The sequence below is a fragment of the Phymastichus coffea genome, unplaced genomic scaffold, assembly GCF_024137745.1.
Source record: "Phymastichus coffea isolate CEN01 unplaced genomic scaffold, Cenicafe_Pcof_1.1 PCOF00221, whole genome shotgun sequence".
Lineage (NCBI taxonomy): Eukaryota > Metazoa > Arthropoda > Insecta > Hymenoptera > Eulophidae > Phymastichus > Phymastichus coffea.
The window spans coordinates 162,161-176,591 of record NW_026707032.1 but is presented as its reverse complement, the minus strand read 5'-3'; the positions used below and the strand labels follow the sequence as shown (position 1 = coordinate 176,591).

At 35.6% G+C, this 14,431-nt stretch overlaps 1 protein-coding gene across 1 annotated transcript; it reads left to right on the top strand.

Annotated features, from left to right (window-relative positions):
• Positions 1-1,734: 1,734 nt before the first annotated feature.
• LOC131674215 (sortilin-related receptor-like) lies at positions 1,735-11,314 on the top strand. The gene is made up of 14 exons (XM_058952733.1): positions 1,735-2,010; positions 2,228-2,404; positions 2,483-3,009; positions 3,274-3,994; positions 4,094-4,435; positions 4,518-5,330; positions 5,413-5,864; positions 5,961-6,644; positions 6,726-6,999; positions 7,076-7,335; positions 7,416-8,149; positions 8,220-8,951; positions 9,024-9,233; positions 9,316-11,314. Exons 1-14 carry the CDS (start codon positions 1,765-1,767, stop codon positions 9,378-9,380), a joined length of 6,237 nt encoding a protein of 2,078 aa, XP_058808716.1. The 5' UTR covers positions 1,735-1,764; the 3' UTR covers positions 9,381-11,314.
• The last annotated feature ends 3,117 nt before the right edge of the window (positions 11,315-14,431 follow it).

The following is a 14,431-nucleotide window of genomic DNA, read 5'->3' as shown; positions in this document are numbered from 1 at the left end:
ACCGACGCCCGGCTTGTTCCCTTTTGTCGTAAGCGATTACACGTGCTCCGAGGCTTTTTGGAGATGCACTTTTTTTCTGATCACGTAGAAACATGGAGGAGACTTTAAGAGCCGTCCAAAGTGAGATACGTATTATCGAAGCGGCGTTTTGCGAAGCGATAATTTTATTATCTACCGGGAAACGCAAAACAATGTTTTATTTGCAGAGAACGGCTCTCGAGTCAGCTGTTTTGATAAAAGGCAAAGTGTTTCGCCGCCAAGGCAAAAAGTGTGCGCGTGCGTGAGCAATGCGGCCTTGCTTTTAAAACTGTCATTTTCGCAACTTCATCGACGTATTTTCGATGAGGCGAGCTCGTTAAAAATACAATGTATATCAGCGCGGATGATTTGTCAGGACGTTGACTCGCATTTTTTTCTTGATAAATGTATCAACTTTTGTTTTTGGACAATGAGTCGATTGCAGAGTGACCAATGTTTTAATCGGATGCTCGTAGTGTGACGTTACGATGTGGCACTTGAGTTATCGTGACGAAAGTGCGCATACCCACTTGAAGTTCGAATAAAAACTGATGGGAATACCATTGGAACATATCTCAATTGCACAAAATGATTTTTCTTCGATTGTCAACAAATCGAATCTCTTCGATTACATAAAAGCTCGCGTGACGCTTGCAACTGTTTCCCAACGGAATCGGCGAGAAGAATCTCGCTCGAAGGCGAACCATTTCTTTACTCTCAATGTATATAATTGTCGTCGTCGCATTGCACTGGAGAGAAAAAAAAGAGGTCGTAACTACGGTGGTTTCCTGTCTCTTCTTCGAAAGCTCCTACTCTCGTCGTTGCGTGAGTTTCACGCAGCAGCTGCAAGGTACTACAAGGACGAGGACTAATTACAGAGAGAAATTCTTTATTTATTAAAACGGAAGAGTTTTATACTTGTCTCCTTATGCGTTTTGGTAAACTGAGACGTTGCTGCTTGTTTGCATCACTTGTAGTGTCAACGGGATCGAGTGTTTCTAGCGTGCGATACTCTTTCGTGACTCATTCTTTTACGACGACGTATTAGATGCAGCATTGACGAGCGGATTTTTCTTTCGAAAGATTCGGAATATAATTTCAACTACAATCACTGGACAATATTAATGTTCATTCGATTTTCTCAAAGCCACAATCAAATCCCGACGCTCTTTCACACTAATTTTAACGTAATTTTGCAAAAGAAATCGAATGAATTCGACCAAAATCGTATTTATCTCGCTCTCATCGAAAATGAGATAATATCGTTAGAGGTTAATCCTTTCAGCCCATTAAAAAGCAGCAAGTAGAAAGCTTCTTTTTTCAAAATCTCTAATCCGATTTTAGGTCTGCTGCACTGTAGCGCCGCGTGATTTTAATTTGAGAAATATCGACATTTTTTGTTGTTGTGCACGGAGCGAAGTAAATATCGATCGAAACCTATTTATGGCTTGATAAAAATAAATTCAAGCATATATAGCCACGTGGTAGTTCAATAAACTGTGTGACAAATGTGTGATTGCCTGTATCTTCTCGGCTAAAATTTATTACGACAGATGATTTATAATGAAAACGTTCATTATTCAAAGACTGTTTTCTGTATTGATAATAGTAACAAGAAGAAACGAAAACTTCGCTCTGTAATCGAATTTCACGTTCAATTGAAAAGAAAAGGGAAAAAGCAAAATTCTCAACGAGCTTCTTTTTCATTTCCAGGTGAATGCACTAAACGACTCACACCAGCAGTTGATGGTTCACTGGGTAGGCGAAGGTTCAAACGTAATTATCTGTTTGGCTCGCGACAGTAACCCTTTGCCAAGGTCGCCTTTGGGTGTTCAACCAGCAAGTCAAGCCAATCCAAGTGCCGTCTATTTTAGCTACGATTACGGCGATAATTTTGTCAACGTCACCGAGAAATTCAAACTCAACGATGGGGCTACACCCGTGTATCCCGTTATCGACAAGTTTTATAATCATCCGACTGATAACAATGTTGTAAGTATTTTTGTACCAAAGAAGTTCACACTTTAGTCATTTCAATCGTGGTTTTATGAATCATTATCCACTTAGTATTCATTTCGTGTTGCTTGCCAGAGAACATGACACTTAAACGCCAGTGATAACTATAAAAATTAAGTGGCCAACCCATCAAAAATCTTCTATGCTCTACTTTTTTACGAACGTATAATCACATTTTTTGTCCTTATTTCAGAGTGTTTTTACGGATAGTACGAATAAAATGATCTTCGTAACATCCGATCAAGGAGTAACATTCGACAAAGCAAAACTTGAATTTAGTCCTAGTGAGTTGAACTTTGTCGACAGTCCGAATCTTGGAAATAAATCATCGTCGTTTCTTGTATTGGATAAAACAACACACGAACGAAAAGTAAAATCTTATTTTCCTTTTGATAATTTTTGGTGTAAATTGTTACCTAATAGATTACTAAAATCATTTTACATTTAGCTATGGTTAACGACAAATGGTATCCGTCAATGGACAGTTCTTCACGAATTCGTCAAAGCATTCTTCTGGACGGCAGGTTCATCAAAATCTCTATTAATCCAACGTCGTGAACCAACCGGTGACTACAGCGTTGTCGACTATGGTAGTAACATACAAAATTGGCGTCATCATACTTTGTCACGTACCTATCAGCTCGTAATCAACAACATCCAAGAATTCCAAATCCGTGGTGATTACATGTTCGCTACTAAAAAGTCGGCCAACAGTACTCTCGGACTCGAGCTATGGATCTCTTACAAAAGACAAGCTTTCGTCATGGTACAATTGGACAACGATTTACCAAGAAAAGAATTTCATATCGCTGATGTGTCGAATGACCGGATTTTCATCGCTGTAGCTCATACTGAAACTGTTGTCCATTTGTACATTAGTGAGAAAATCGATAATAATACGATCAGATTCACAGAATCGTTAAGGAACGTTCTTACCTTCTTCCCTAATAACACCTGGAAAGATAGCTGGTTAAAGTAAGTATATACTTGATCTTGCCTTATAAGTTTCGCTGTTAATTTATTTTTTCATTAATAGTCAATAATGATATACGCTTTTGCGTGGTGTAAATGCTTTATTTTATCCTAAGCTAGTTTTCTTAAAACTGTTTTTTAAGTAACTAGTATATTTCACACATTTTATTTTTTTTATCGATTTGTTTTGCTTCGAAACCTCGTTATTTAAAATTATTAATTGAATAAAATCAGTTATTTTAAAAACATTGTTTAATTTTTCAACAGTGATGTAGCCGATGAAGCATTTACCGAGCTGTACAAAGTGGAAGGTTTGCGAGGAATCTACATCGCATCGCAAGTACAAGGAACACCAAAGATCAACAGTATTGGTCCGGAACATTTAATGTCTTTAATCACTTACGATCACGGTGTCACATGGAACAAGATTAAAGCTCCAGAAACGAATCACAAAGGAGCACACAACCAGTGCAACCCGGACATTTGTTCGCTACATCTTAGTCAGAAGTTCAGTCAACTGTATCCAGTGTCACGTGCAGCATCGATCATGAGTTCAAAATCAGCCCCTGGAATAATCCTGGCGACTGGTGTAATAGGTACAAGTCTCAAAGGTCATCCATCGTTGTACGTATCGAGAGATGCTGGTCTCACATGGAAACAAGTTCTGCAAGACTATTATTTCTTCAATATGGGTGATCACGGTGGTGTGCTCGTTGCTGTTAAGTATTTTAAGTTGAGAGGAGAAACTCGAGATATCTCGTACTCCATTGACGAGGGAGAGACTTGGCAAACATTGGAGTTTACGGAAAAGATGCTCAGGGTTTACGGACTTATGACTGAACCTGGTGAAAACACTACCATATTTACGATGTTTGGTTCGGGAAGTGGACAACATCAGTGGCTCATTATCAAGGTTGATCTCAGAAAAGTTTTCGATAGGAACTGTACAGATGATGATTTTAAATTTTGGTCGCCTTCGACTCCATCGGTAATTACTAATTTGTTTTTTTTTTTTCTTTTTTTTTCATAGTTGATTAAATGTTAAAAGTATAATGTAAAAAAAACTTAACTGTAACTCATCGTTCAGGACATTTCATCAACCTGTGTGTTAGGCCGTAAAGAGATCTACAAACGTCGCAGTGCACGAGCTAATTGTTACACAGGAGTAAATTTTGATCGACCAGTAAAAGTAGAAATATGTCCTTGTGATACAGGCGACTACCAGTGTGACTTTGGCTTTACTAGGCAATCGAAACTACAATGGCCAACTTATGATTGCATCCGTAACAAAACCATGAAGTCTTACGATCCATGGGCAGTACCGAAAGATTGCAAACCTGGTCAATTTTATAATCGAACTAAAGGATACTTCAAAATACCAGACGATCAGTGTATCGGTGGTCGAGCTAAACTTTATGAACCAAGTGAGGTAATTGTAAATTTAATCTTATATTATTGAAAGCTTTGTATTTCGTTTCTGCATTATTCATTGTATTTATTTTATTGGATAGATTCCTTGTCCATTGAAAGAAATGCCAGAGTTTCTACTAGTAGCCCAACGTGAGCGAATTTCAAGAATTGACCTGAAAGATCCAAATGCAAAAGTGGAAAATCTTCCAGTACACAACCTCAAAAACGTCATAGCTATCGAATTTGATATGCAAAATAACTGCCTTTATTGGGCCGATATTGTGATTGATACTATTGGTCGTCAATGCTTTAAAGACGGCAAGAGTTATCCAGAAATTCTTGTAGAAACCGATTTAAGCTCGATCGAGGGTATGGCTCTCGATTGGGTTTCAAACGTCCTTTATTTCGTCGATGGTGTAAGAATGAGAATTCAAATTATCAGAACAGATATTTCAATGGCCGGAAGAATGAGAAGAACAATTTTGGGACCAAATAACCTTCAAAAACCAAGAGGAATCGCTGTTCATCCCGTTATGGGATACATGTTCTGGACAGACTGGGCACCTGGGAATGCCTCTGTTAACAGAGCCAACCTCGATGGCTCAAACGTCAAAGTATTATTCCATGACAAAGTTGAATGGCCCAATGGTATTACGATTGATCACATTGGTGAACGACTATACTGGGTTGATGCTCGACAAGACTATATTGGTTCTTCGGACTACGAGGGCAACAACTTCAAAAAAATCATTCAGAACGACTATCACGTATCGCATCCGTTCGCTGTGGCCGTATTCAAAGACCATATGTACTGGGACGATTGGAAACAGTCTATGATCTTCTACGCTGACAAGGATCATGGTGCAGGTGTGACGAGTACCAATGGACAGCTTGCTGGACTTATGGATTTAAAGGTATTTTTATTTCTTTCTATTTGCATTATCTACGTTAAATTGTACTTTTGTTGCACATTAATACATTATTATTAATTTTAAGGTTTTCGCACATAGCATCCAAACCGGGACGAACAAATGTGCTAATAATACGCAATGCACGCACATATGCCTTGGCGCGCCAAATGATAAATTCGTTTGTCTGTGCCCTGATGACATGATTATGCAGGATGGCAAATGTATGTGTCCTGGGGGTGTTGCACCGTACGCTAATTCAACTTGTCCACGTGTGCACAGTACCTGCGCTCTCAATCATTTCGCTTGCGACAGTGGCATTTGCATACCTGAATTCTGGAGATGTGATGGTGATAATGACTGTGGCGATCACTCTGATGAGAATAATTGTAACAAAGTCAAGTGTGCTTTAAATACCTTCACATGCGATGGTGATAAGTGTATACCTAAATACTGGGTCTGCGATCTCGAGAAAGATTGCAAGGATGGGAAGGATGAGGTAAATTGTACCTACACTAACTGCACCGACTTGCAATTCAAGTAAGTTTTATACAATCTTATTAATTTCTATACTTATGCAGGTACTACTAAATTTGAATTATCAATTATAATGCTTACATTTTTGTTCTATTTCAGATGTGAAAATGGCCGATGCATCTCACACCGATGGATTTGCGACGGCGAAGACGATTGCCGTGACGGTTCCGACGAAAAGAACTGCAGTACATCTATTCCTCTAAGCACTTGTAAATCTGATGAAATCTCGTGCAAATCGGACAATAATTGTATTCCGAAGACCTGGAAGTGCGACGGTGAGACTGACTGCGAGGATGGTACCGACGAGTCAGACTGTACTAGTGTCGAGTGCGAAGTGTGGCAATTCGATTGCAATGCCTCTGACAGAACTCACCGTTGTATCTACAAATCTTGGGTATGTGACGGCGATTCTGACTGTCAAAATGGTTCGGATGAAGCAAACTGTACGTCTTCGGAATCTCACTTGCCAGTACCAACGCCAACTCTCTTGCCTACTAATTCTTGTAATGATTGGATGTTCACCTGTAAAAACAAGAAATGTGTACCATACTGGTGGAAGTGTGATAGTGTAGATGACTGTGGTGATGACTCTGATGAAATTGGTTGTGGTTTCTCCGAAGTTCCATCTGCTCCTACCACTCCTGAGGAACATCCACACGTCTGCAGGGAATTTCATTTCCAGTGCTTTAACGGAGAGTGTATTGAGACTTCTTGGATTTGTGATGGATCTAAAGATTGTGCTACTGGAGAGGATGAGCTTTACTGTAATAATGGACCATTCAGGTAAAGTTTGTCATTTAAAAAATGAATTTTCAATTTAAAGAACGTTATCAGACTTATTACTGATCGTTTCTTTTTCCACAGCTGCAAGAACGATCAATTTCGTTGTTTCGTCGACGGATCTTGTGTACCTCTGACCAACATCTGTAACGGAATTGCCGAGTGTCCAGACGCTAGTGACGAGAGAGGCTGTGATCATCACCATACAAGTCCACCATCTACATCTTGCCCAACTGGTTACTTTCCTTGTGATGGTTCCAGATGTTTCCCACAGTCAGCTTATTGTAACGGTAAACAAGAATGTTATGATGGTTTCGATGAGAGTGACTGTGAAAAAAATACTACCAGAGTTTACCAGGTAAATTGTTTATTGGAAAACATAAATTATTTCTTTTTATAATAGATGTTTTAGAAACTATAGTGTATGTTATTAGGTTCTCAATATTGGAGTTGACGAGCGATCGACAAACGAATCGAGTATCATTGTGTTCTGGTGGATGCCAATACCCACCAACGTGACCTTTGAATTCATGCCTTCGATTGCTCTAGCTGAAGCTGGCGCTACTTGGACGAATGCTAGCAAATGGATCGAAGACACCGAGTATCAATTTAATCATCTTGAACCTTATACTCGCTACAACACTACCGTTTACGTAAAAGTTAAGGGACAGCCAACAATATTCCCCCCAGCAAAGTAAGTTTATATCTATCTAGATTTTTAAGAGCTTTTTAAATAGATTTTTTTGTATTCAATATTATTGGTTATCATGACAGATACTTGCAAGTAACTACTGGTGAAGGTCAACCAAGTGAACCGTGGAACGTGACAGCTGTACAAAGGAACGGTACACGTATCGAAGTATCGTGGCAACCACCTATCCACCCCAATGGAATAATTACCGGTTACGATGTTTTTATGTCGCCTCCAATACCACCAGCACCTATGCATCGCCAACCAAAGACTTCTGTTATAATTGACGACAACTTTGTTGCTGGGAACAATTACTCATTCCGTGTCGTAGCGAGAAATAAAGATCACGAGTCCAACCCATCAGCCATGGCAAATATTACCTTCGACGGTTCTGCCAACATCGACAATATCGAAGACTTGAAGGTTACTGACAAAACGAATCATTCCGTTACGCTTAGTTGGAAGAAGATCGACGCTGCTGATGCTTACGTTGTCACTCCACGTGGTCCACTCTCTTATCCGGCTTTAGAATCGAGAACAACTCAGTCTAATAATTTTGTCGTCGATGGTTTGGCACCAGGAACTCGATATACTTTCGAAGTCAGTGCTAAGAAGAAGGATTATGTTGGCAAGACCAGTTCTATTACGGGAATGACCAAAGATCAGCCTTTGCCATCGGTGACGATTTTGGAACCGCATCTCCTTAAGTCACATGGTACTACTGTGAAACTCAGTTGGGATCCTCCAAAGGGTACTAGAAAGATCAAGTGGCAATATGCTGTGCATTATGCTCTTAACATGCAAGATCTTTACAAAGGTATATACACATAAATAAAACATTACTTGTACTAGGATTGACAGCTTAACTCACCGATATTTTATTTCAGCTCCTAAATTCGTCACAACAAATCAAACCGTCACAATTCGTGAGTTGGAAGCTTGCGAATGGTACATATTCGCAGTCGGTGTGAAAGGCGACTACGGCGCTGGACCTCTCAGCCAACCAGTGACTGTTGCCACGCATTTTAATCCCAAAGCACCACCCAAGCGACTAAAGATAAACCGCGGTGAGAAACCCGACTCCATGATCGTCTCGTGGAGTTCAAGCTGCCAGACAACCGATGAAGCAACTGCATACACATTAACTGTCACCGAGATGGTACTCAATAAAACGTTGGTGTTCACCGTGGCTCCAACCAACGAAACAATGCCAAGACATCCCTTCCGAATCAAATACGGCGGTCGTTACAACATCACTGTAGCAACCGATGTCGAGGGTGCGATACCAAGTCAGTGGGTTGTTTACAATGCACCGCCATTGCCACCACCACACCAAATCGCAGCAAATTACGATCAAGGCAAATACCTTGTGAACTGGCAGAATCGAAATTTGCCAGAGAGTATTGCCAAGAATATCAAGTATCACATTGAGCTTTACGTGAATGAAGGTACAAAAACTGTCAATGAATCCACTGCAACAGTGTATAAAGTTGATCAACCACCATTCATACTGGAGAACGTGAAACCGGGCAAGAATTACGCATTTGCTGCCAGAATTGTCACCGATGAAGGTTACAAGAGTTCGCTCAGCGAAGTATTTGTTCCTTTCCAGTCTAATGGTCATTATACTAAACAAGTATTTTAAATTTGATTGTGATAAGATTATGATTATTTTATTTTCATTTTTGTAGCTGGTGAGCTTACAGCACCGATAAACACCTCAAGCATTGTGACTATTGCCGTACCGATTTGCCTTCTTGTGATAGCTCTGGGCGTAGCTCTCGCTTACTTTGTTGTTAGGAATCGTAGATTGTCCAATAGCTTCACCCAGTTTGCTAATAGCCACTACGACACTAGGCGAGGTCAAGCTACTTTCCCTGGCACTGTTGATGCTGGATTAGGCAAGTTGACTTTCTTCGTGTTGTGGGGTTTCTACTTACAATCTTATACTAATTTAAAATTGTTTTTTCATTTGTTATATAGGTGAAGAAGATGATAATCCTGTGATCCGAGGTTTCTCTGATGACGAGCCACTAGTTATAGCATAAGCTCATGAATTACGTATGTATCGCTGTTTAAATTCTTCATAGATAATTCGAAGAAAAAGCGAAGACACTACTAATCGATAGAGAGTTTGAAAAATTTACAGAAAGAATATAAACGTACTGAGACTAAAGAAGTGGAATAAACAAATAACAATGGAGTTGCGAGATCAATTACACACGCGTTATTTCTAGTCGTAGTGCGTCGACGATGCCTAACAATTGTGTATGACGCTTGATCTCGCATTTGAAAAAATATATTGCGTTGCTAGTGTCGAGAAATGAAAAGAATGAGTGAGTAGCGAGAACTGTACTACAGCGTGATCCGCCGAAATGCATTCAGATAGGTTATTACATGATTACGTATAACTAAGAAGTTTTTTCAGATTTACTTATTCTAATAAAATTTGGAATTCTTGGCGGAACCGTATTGGTGCTTCTCGACTGTAGACATTCACGATGCCATAATTATTATTGTACGTAAAGGCGTATATGTTGGATAATTTTTAGCTTTCTAACTGTTAAGACTTTCTACTTTTTTTTAATTTATAACTGTCTATTCTTATTCCAATTAAAAAAGTATTGTATCGTTTTCTGTATCGTCCTGTTATTTTTTAGCGTTTTCTCGCTGCGTCGTCTTTTGCCTGCAACAAACTTTACGTTTATATTTTTGTTGAGATAAATTCCACATGTTTTTTCTTTGATTATATCAATTTACTCAATTGATGAACTAGATTTTTGGTTTCGACGTTGCGATTCTCTTCTTTATTTTTTCTCTTTATTTAGTACAACATACGTACCTGTTCCTAAATATACGTGCAATGCGCGTCGAGTGAATGTTGTAAACTCGTGTATTGTCTCTAATAAACAATTGTATTTTTTTAACATTGCATCTTGGTATTGGGTTGTTCTGCATGTACACGTATAGTGAACAGTACTAGGCATCAATTAACACTTTTATTTTATTTCAATCGACACATCATGTCAAAATTACTTTTTTATATATACATCGCGAAGATAATGTGCTGTCGAATATTAATTCGAAATACCTATACGATGAATAAAAGTTATTTTTTGTATATCAAATTGTCGGAAGTTTTTTTCGTTGATTTGTAAAATACGGTTTAAAGAAAGATCATCTCATTTTATAATAATAAATATTTTTTAATTAATTCTTTATTTGTCTTATGCTCAGCACCTGCATCTACCATTTGTTTATATTTTCTTAAACTATTCAAGATTTATATTCACTCTGTTTCCAGCTGAAATGTTTATTTTTAAGCAACAACGCTTTTGTACCATAATAAACTTTAACTAATTAATATTAACAATTTAATTACGTGCTCTTTACTATTGATGTATTTAATATACATATGTCTAAAAAAAATTGGTATACTAATATTAACGTTATATAAAAAATGTGATTTTCCGGCCAAATTAAAAGTTTATTCATAGACAATATGACGAAATTTAATAAATTAAGGGTGCCTGTTTTCGCTATTTCCAAAAGTTTATAGACTTTAAGTCCTAAACGCAATACTTGATGTCTTTGTAAACAATTTATAAACGTGTCATTTGTAGTAGATTTTTGAATATGGCTACGTATTGTGCTGTGGTTTTTCTACTCTCGCATTGGAATAATTTTGACATACGACTATGAGTAATGTGATGGAAACATCATCGTTTCTTTCGCAAGAATAGAATTGTTGAAATTGCTTTCACACTTTTTATGCCATTTGATTATTAGCATTTAAACGACTGAAAAATTTTTTTGCATCAAAGCTAAGCAAATAAGAATGCAAAACTAATTAAAGACTTTGATGTTTTGTAAGAGAAAATTTTTCCTAATGATAGGAAAGACTGAGTATCTTTTTAAATTGTAACTGCTAAAAGAGACAATGCAAAAAGAAATTCAAAACTTATGATGATAATAAATGTAATTAAGAAAATAACTATATATATATATATATTTATATATATATAATATATATAAATAATATATATATATATTTATATATATAACTATATATATATATATATATATATATATATATATATATATATATATATATATATATATATATATATATATATATATATATATATATATATATATATATATATATATAATAATAATAGACTATATTGAGTGTCGATAAACGTTTAACATTTTTTTATAGGATTAAAAATTCAAGCTAAGTTTTCTAAATGATATTGGTATAAACAGGTGCATTTTAAATAAGATTACTTACACTTAAAAATACAGAGCAGTAGGAAACAGAGAAAGTGAGAAAGTGAAATAAAAACGAGAGATCGAACCGAGAACACGCTTTGTTTAGTAATACAAAAATTCAAAGATTTGTAACCGAAAATATGGATTGAAAAAGTGTTGGATTAGTTATAAGAGATTATAAAATGTTTTGTGTAACCATTAATGTTTGAACAATGTCATGGCCAGGTCATCTGTTTTGCTTTATTACTGTATCGTAGACAAAATTATAATTTTGTTTCCTTTTATGATTTTTGAAAAACAATCGTACTAAGTAACAAGTTTGCCAGGTGAAGTTATCGGCATATCTTGTTAGTTGTTGTACAAGTATTTGTATCGTTTCCAGATATAAAGTAAAAGTATATCAACAACGCTACGCAAGAAGAATATTGAGGAAAAAAATTTTGCAAAATATGTGCGTTCACATGTAAACGAATTTACAATTTATCCTATAATGTAACGTGTAAACTTACTTTTTCGCTCGTCGCCAGAAAAAAACAAGGAGAAATGATATTAAGGAAAGATTGGACGGCGTTATATTTTAACATGTACTAAAAACAAATGAGGGATATTACTTGTAGTTGTTATTACGTGTATGTACATCTTTGAAGATTATGCAGCGATCACAGTGATATTGATATATTATATATATGTAAATAAAGTGAGTTAAGGCACAAAGCAATTGTTTTCTACGTTATTAAGCACGCTTCGCGTGCTCCATCTTTCATGTTTTTCTCTCATATATTACATTATTTGAACCTTTTATATGCTAACTTGGAGATTCTAATGGGTACGAATAAGTCCTGCTGTTTAAAATGGACTGCATACATCAATATTCATAAATCAATAAAAATAGAACTTTCACCCATTTCTTCACAAAAACCGATGAACTTTTACTCGCTTCAAGATTAATTCAATCTACCGTCAATAAAGCTATTATATCATTATACAGCACTAAACTTTATATACTAAATAATAGTGATTATGGCTCCAATCTTATATTCGAATATAATTCTTCAAATTTAACGGGAGTAATATTCTAATAATTAATTTCCGTTGCTTGTATACTTCTTAATTTACAATATACCAAAAAAATTTAATCTCCTCTATTTTATTTTATTTATTTTCTCTATCTTTTGCTCTCGAAATAATTTATTAACGGCATATTTCCATTCTTGTAGATTACTATCCATGTTAACTATTCATAAATTGAATTTATTGCTAAAACATAAATCTCACAATCTTAAATATATCATAAAAATATTTCAAAGTATACGAAAATTCAAAATTTCTCGCTCTCTTCTAGCATGAATCAATCACAACGCTATGGATGTTGAAGACTTATTTTTTGAAAATAGGATAAAACGTATCACATTGCGACTAGCATTTGTGTACACTACAGTATGTATAGTGAAGATATTATATGAAATAATAAGCCATTTGATTAGGATATAGGAACTATAAAAATAGTTCAAATACTAAATAACTTTAATGCAATAAATTAATTTTTTTTATAAATTTTAGTAAATAGATAGTATTTTTATCGATATTTTTATTTTCACACAAATTGTATACAATTTCTATATATCTAAAATTCCAATTCTTTTTCTGGTTAAAGAAATCTTTTTAAATATTTCATAATAACTTCATGATCAGTACAATAAATTGTAATTTTACTATTTGAAGAATTTTAAAGATCTTTTAATATTTCATTATAATTCATAATTATTTTGTCTAACACGCGTCGCCGATATGTGATTAGCGGCTACACGAGCCATCAGCAGGAAATTTAATTTGGGAAATGTTTTCATCATTTTTATCTAGTGTAATTATTTACACCCTACTGAAGTTCGTTTTAAAAATAAATAATATTTGGTCGACTGTACGTTATTTCTAGGTGATTGCATGGAATCAACATTTTTAGCAGACTAGTGAAACGTAAAAATAGATAACAAAATATCGAGGTTCAACTCCACTCTTACATCGAATGATAACCGTGGTATCAGGTATCAAATGCAATTTTCGAGCAATTTATCATTTGTGAAACTTTTACATTCTGTACGCAAAGAATGAAGTAGATTCCATTCGATAGCAGTTGTATTTTTATCAAAACTTTCTTTGCATACAAATTAACGGTATGTCAAAAACAACAATGAACTTGATATGGCCTTGAAGTTAGAGGACTACTGCAGTATTAAACCTTTATCTCTTCGTTGCTCACTCTATTTTGCATATTTATGCGTTGAAGTACCAAATATTGTATTTGAGTATTCAAAAAGTAAAGCATTATGATATCTGAGATATGAATGTTGTGAAAGTAACTTATATACCATATGTGCACGTTAATTTTCTTGTTAAAAATTTTATCGATTAAAGAAAGAGAAAAGAATTTTCCGCGCAATGAACCAAAATTCATTAAAATAGGTATCTTTGACCTGCAAGTTTCGCTATACACGCATTGTTTTTGTATGAGTTTTGATCAAAATTATATGACATTTTAAGGTGTTTAGTTTCTTATTTTATATTTTATTATAAATTATAACTTATTCGGGTACCTTATATAAATTATTCAATATAACTAATATCATGATTAGCACTCAATAATTTAGATGGATAAGTTGTCCCGTCATTTTGGGTTGGCATCTGCACTTCATTATTTGTAATACAAATAATTTGGATGATCGGATCATAACAGTCAGCCGCTCGCTTGTTTCTCATCAATGCACATTTGTTTTGTTATCTAAATTATAGAATTATTTTATGAATTGGATAGTTGTCATAAAATAGT